Source organism: Empidonax traillii, unplaced genomic scaffold, assembly GCF_003031625.1.
Source record: "Empidonax traillii isolate 1590-97213 ecotype Southwest subspecies unplaced genomic scaffold, ASM303162v1 scaffold747:size309294, whole genome shotgun sequence".
Lineage (NCBI taxonomy): Eukaryota > Metazoa > Chordata > Aves > Passeriformes > Tyrannidae > Empidonax > Empidonax traillii.
In genome coordinates this window covers 75,938-82,096 of record NW_020955940.1, presented here as the reverse complement: position 1 = coordinate 82,096, position 6,159 = coordinate 75,938, and the positions used below count along the sequence as shown (strand labels likewise).

The 6,159-nt window shown below is 41.7% G+C and overlaps 1 protein-coding gene across 1 annotated transcript in view; it reads left to right on the top strand.

Annotated features, from left to right (window-relative positions):
• Window positions 1–319: 319 nt before the first annotated feature.
• The window catches only part of LOC114066229 (syntaxin-binding protein 5-like), a gene marked incomplete at its 3' end in the record, with an annotated part of 75,307 nt that continues 69,467 nt past the window's right edge, over window positions 320–6,159 (top strand). The window contains exon 1 of the mRNA XM_027900756.1: window positions 320–1,451. Within this exon, the coding sequence (XP_027756557.1) occupies window positions 1,254–1,451 (198 nt within the window). The remainder of the gene's footprint in view (window positions 1,452–6,159) is intronic.

Sequence of the window (6,159 nt, the reverse complement as noted above, 5' to 3'; positions counted from 1 at the left end):
AATCGAAACCCGAGCCGGTGCTGTCAATCACTGGCATTTCCCCGCCCTTCCCCGCCCCTGGTCCCCCCGCAGCGCGGAGCCGGGAGCGGAGGGGAGGGGGGGCTCGTGCCGGCTGCGCCCTGGTGCGGCGGGCGGGGCGTGAGGACGGGGGAGGGAGGGAGGAGGAGGAGGAGCTGCGGCTGACGCCGGCGGAGATTTCAGTACCTCGGAGAACGGCTGCGAGCGAGCCGGGCGGGCGGGAGCCGCCGCCGCCCTCCGCTCCCCGCTCACCTGCCCCGTTCTGCTCCGCTCCGCTCCGCTCCGCTCCGCTCCGCACTCGCACCTCCCCGCCACGGGTCCCCCCGGCGCCAAAGGGAGCCCGGTCCCCCCGGAGCGGCCCCGGGGGGCAGCACGGCAGCGGCACAGGCTCGGTGATCGGGACGGGCGAGGGGTCCGTCCCCACAGGGACGGGACGGGTGATCGGCCCGGGACGGCCGGGCTGGTGTAGGGGGTCGCTCTTTGCCATCGCTCGGTCCTCACGGAGCAGCGGCCGGGGCGGCGAGGAAAGCGAGGGGGCTCTCTGCCCGCATCCCGCATCCCGGCGCGGGGCGGCCGCGCAACCCCCGGCCCGGAGCCCGGGAGGAGAAAGGAGCACCGAGCGCGGCAGCGGCTCCCGGCGTTTGCTGGGGTGGGCAGGGAAGCAGAGAGCGGGAGTCGCGGCAGCGGCTGGGAAACGGGGATCCGCTCCTCCGAAACCCTGGGGGCGAAGGTTCCCCCAGCTGAAAGGGGTCTTGAGGGGAAGGGGAGATTCAATGTAGACGAATTTTGGCAGTTTTGTTGAAATAATCAAGTGCCGAAGGCAAATCTTAGGCAGATAAGATAGAGGGATGGATCCCGCTGTTTTGGATGCCGGCTTGAATTTTTTATTTACTTTTCTGTTTGACCACTGCTAAATGTGGATTTTGTGAGCGAACCCGATGGCGCTTGTTCCATTGTTCCTTTTTTGAACATAAATCTTAGTCCTGCTTGTGGATTTTTTTTTTTAATTTATTTTTTAAAAGGACCTTTCCAAGTAGCTTTCACGTCTGACAAAATGAAGCCTTTGTATTTTTCAATCAATTATACCTAATATTGACATCCTGTTTGGTACAAGAGACTTAAAGTGCTGCCTCACTCAGAGGACCATTAAAGACTTTCCTGGTCTCTACATGTAGCTGAATGTGTTACGACACATCCTTTCTGCCCCCCAAAACCTCCCGAAAGATTTTTCCAAAATGAAGAAATTTAATTTTCGCAAAGTTTTGGATGGTTTAACTGCCTCATCCCCCGGTGGAAGCAGTGGTGGTGGCAGTGGCAGTGGAAGTGGGGCTGGTGGTGGCTCCGTGCACCCAGGAGGGACTGCAGGAGCTGCAGGGACACCCAGAGAGGAGATCCAGGAGACGCTCACTTCAGATTATTTTCAGATTTGTAAGGTAAGGGCGGTATTTTTATTTTCTATGGAAATAATAAAAACTGCGTTGGGTTGGGGGCGGGGAGGAGGAAGGAGCAGGAGGGCAGCAATCTGATACCAATAAACCTTTTACTTGAGAACTGCAGTGGTTGTATAAGGACTTTGGGATGAAAAGACAGATCTAGTGGATGCTTTTTTTTTTCCTGCTGCAGAGTTGGGATGGTCAGTAAATTCATAGAAATCTTGATTTCAGCATTCAAGGCCAAATCCTAAGTTCACACTTGGATCCCTAACTACGAACAAGATTGTGGGCAGGAAAGCAAATCAGTTGGTGCTAGTACAGATAACATAAGTAATTAGAAATTTAAAATTGTATACATCTACTTCCCCTCTTCATTCTTCTCATCCTCCGTGCCTTTCTTTCCTTTTTTTTTTTTTCTTTTAAGAACGAGGCACATGCCAGAAATAAAAGACAGTGCACTGATTACTGAGTGCAGGACTTCAATTATTTGTGAAGGACTGGATATAGTTTCAGGATGACTGTTTATCATTAGTACTGAAGATTATGATTGTGTGACACTAAACTTAGTGGGACAGCATGAATACCACAAGTTGCCAAATTTGTTTGGAATTGGTTTTCATGTTTTGGTCAGGTCCTTAACTGGGAATCTTCTTTGAATAGAAAGCATAAGACATCCCTGTGTGTTTTGTTTTGTATCTGTTTTCTGCAACAGAGCTTTCAGTGGTGCTCTTAAATGCACCAGTAAACCAGTACAAACTATTTGGTACTTCTGACTAACTCTGAAATATGAAAATCATGCATTTGTAATGAAGAGAAAACCAAAAGGTGATGATACATTATGGTCCTCTGCTGTTATCTTTAACTTCTATGTGAATTCTGTTGGCTTTACTACAAGTTTTGTTTGCTTATTTGTTTTGATTAGGAGCTTCAAAATTAGAATTCTTAAGTAGTGCAATTTACATTATTAGGAGTAAATGGACTTCACTTTCCTTTTATTAACCAGATACCAATTGATTTGAAATTTAGGTTATGGTAAACTCCCGGCACATTCTCATTTCTTTTTTGTGTTTTGGGAAGAAGAAAGCAATAGAAACAACCAAGACAAGCCCTTAAGTTTGTGTGCAGAGCTAGTCCTTGTGAAACACACAGCTTTCCTGATCTGAGATACCATGTTTCTAATTCTGTTTGGCTTTCAGCTACAGCAAGTGTCAAAACTGCTTCAGAGTTCAAGGGAAGAAGGATGAGCCCCTATGACTTAAAGGCTCAGAGATCTTTGAAATAGTTTTAACATAATTCTATTTTATATATAAATATATATATAGGAGTTTTTTGCCATCCTGAAACAAAACAGGTTCAGGCCTATTAACTCAAGTTATTCTGTAGTTTAACAGAGCATCAGTGATGAGTGCATACCTGCTTCCCAGGGTTGAGTTGAACTCCTTTTATTTATGGACAATAATAATTTGGCATTTTGTGAAACTCCAAGCATTCAATACAGCGATTTCCAATTTTTGTCACTTAAGTAAAAAGATAATGCAAACAATCAAGATACATTAAAATATTATTAGAAGGTCTGACATTCTAAGACTTTTAAGTAAGGCTACAGTCAACATGGTTCTTCATGTTTAAGTCATTTGATAGGGCCAAAGATCTGTGTTTAGTGTGATAGATTTTTATTTTATGAAAGATTTGAAAAAACAAGAAACATAAGATGAAGTGAAATTATTTTTTGCCTAATCTCCATTATTTCTCTTCTTTGGCTTGATATTACCTGAAGACAGTATTATATTCTAATAGGTCTACCTGGAAATAAATCTGATAGATCTACTTGGAAATAGATCTACTTAGTGTATAGGAATATGTCATTTGAAGAAGATTTCAGTAGGCTATATTTGCCTGCCTAAGCTCTCAGGTTGAAATGTTCTCAACAAAGTAAATATTTGTATAGGAAAGCTTTTGGTTGCTTGCAGCAGCTCTTGCTTATGAATGCATGTTACTGCAGAAGTCTATTGTACACGAAATACCAGCTTTGTTTTTTTTTTTAAGATACAAAGGTATGCCAAAAGCAAACTTCCAAAATACGAGGTGATTATGTGCTCATAAAACACTGCAGTGTGTATTCTACAGTGGGCTCTACTCAATCAGCTCTGTTGCAGTTTAGTAACCTTACGAGGATGTTTGAATGAACCCACAAAGCCTCGCAGGCCCCGATCCTGCGTTATGCTCTGTGCCAGTGCTCTGGAGGCAGTGGGACCTGACGCAGGCGCAGCTTTCACCCTCCCTGCTTCAGGGTGCAGGATCCAAGCCATAATTTGTACCTCAGTCACTTTGAATTAAGTTAAAAACACAACAAGGCACACATAATCCGAATTCTGTCTTCCCCAAGCTTTTGCTGTGTAGAACTTCTGATATTTCAATTGTGTGTTTTCGTGTTCGGTTACATAAGTTATACAGGCTGCATATTTAAGGATCCATGATCTGTGATCCTGCTGCACACAGAACTGAGTAAAGCTAATGACAGTTTTGGTTTGTTATGATCTGCAGGATCAAGGCATGTGGGCTAACGGTCTAAGTAGCACCTCAAACTGGTTTTCCTTTCTTTTCTGATTATAAAAATCTTCATTTTAATGTGAAACATAAAAGCTGACTCATACTTAAGAATTAAAGGGCCTTACCCTGCAGTTTTTATGTAAATAAATTGCCTTTCTGAAGTTTGTGGGAGGTCTGCTTGACTGAAAGCACAGATCCAATCCTCTACCAGAAGACTTTCACTGGTAATGCACCTGACTTCATTTGTAACACACCTGAAAGCCATCTCTCCATTTTGTGACATTTTTAGGATGCTTATTACTACAGTGTCTTTTTGAGGTACAGACTAGAACCTAATAGAAGTAAACTGAATATTTCCTTTTACACTGAGATGTTCTCAATGAGTTACTTTTGGCATTTATGTTTAACACATTAATGTAACCTTCTGTATTGAAAGAATGAAATGTTTTTGAAACTATTACATATGAAATAGCCATGGCCTGTTTTAAGCATAATAAATTTAAATGTTGGTAGCTCTGCTAATGAATCAATGGCACCATTTCAAAAGTATTCAAGCAATGTGAAATTTTGTCATATCTGTTTTGTGACAACAGGAAGCTGGGGTGCAGTTTGTTATATTGAGGTGCTGCTCGTGGAATTTGGGTATCCAAGTGGAAGTCATGAAAACATTGATTATAATGCACAGTAATTGAATGTGTGAGATAGCAACAGCATCTGAAAGTTAGACTAGTATGATCTAGTAGAATATACTAGTAAAGTCTGTGTTAATTTTAATGGGGATAACCCTAATTTCCTTGGGTTTGCTTCTTTCTATTTTCTCTGTTATAGGTGTTGGGTTTTTTTCTGTCAAGGATTTTTTAGGCTCAACTGTGTTTGTCCAGAGCATTTAGAAACTAAATACGGCACTGGGGAGAGATCTGCTATTAATACAGGAAGTGAGAAGATCACAGTTAGGAGCTTTAAATCATTTGAGTAGAACTTTGAGCAGAGGGAACCTAAAAGGAGAAAACAGTGATTTTATTACTTTTGCAGAAGGTTGTTTGTTAGGGGATGACGCAGCTGAGAAAAACTGGATAAGAATGAAGGTGTACATTTTTTGTACATAGAGTACTTATTCTTCATGAAAATAAGCCCCCCATACAGAACTGCTTGACCTTTTATTGAAGAACAATCATAGGATAGAATTTGTAGAGCATGAGGTTAATCACTTTATGCATAAAATGTTTGAAATCAAGACCTCAGTTAAAAGCACAATAACAATTGCACTTTGCTAGGCATACAATTAATCTACTCCAGTATGTTTTCTTTAGCTGTAACCAGCAACTGGATATCCTCAAAAAGGTTCAAGAATTGCCAATTTAATCTCCTCAAAGAATTACTCCCCAAATGCTGGTTATGATGGTTATGGACTGCTTTAAACCCCAAAGCATGAGATTGCTATTCTTTTCCAAACTGGTCTTTATGTTATTACTAGGTAGTCTTGCAATCTAAAAAGCATCCCTTGGAATTGTTGATAGTATAGTCATAGTTTCAGTATGCACATTACCCATTCTTTTTGGAAAACCCATGGAAGCTGGAACTAGCTTTAGAATTTTGTTAAAACTGGTATGGAATCCCATGGCAGACTGCTATTGTGTCTTCCTAATCCTATTTACCTTTGACAAAAGCAGGCCTTCAAAATACAGCCAATCAGTAGCCAATTTAAATACCTCAATTATCTGTATTTCCTCTCAGGTGGCCTTAAATCTTAGTTCCCAGAGTTTATAGGTCGTAATACCTTATTTTGTCAACCTACAAAGATAAACATTTAGTCCTTTTGACAGTAGTCAAGTAGGCACTTTAGCTGCCCATGCAACATGATGCTATAGTTCAATGATAATAGAGAGAAGATGAATTTTGGAATGGCAATTAAAGCACAGTGCTGCAGGAGTACATAATTCTATTTTTGGTTATGAAGAATAAAAAAAAAAAAATCTTTGTTATAAGCTATCCCATATGGTTTAGTTACCTTGAGCTGTTTGGTTAATTTCTCCTACCTCCTTAGTAAGGTCATGCAGGGAACAAAAAATAAAATGTGTATGAAGTGCTACAGTTCAGAGAAAACCCATTTTAAAATTAGTATGATTACTTGTAAGTGCTCAGAGTTCATTCAATACTT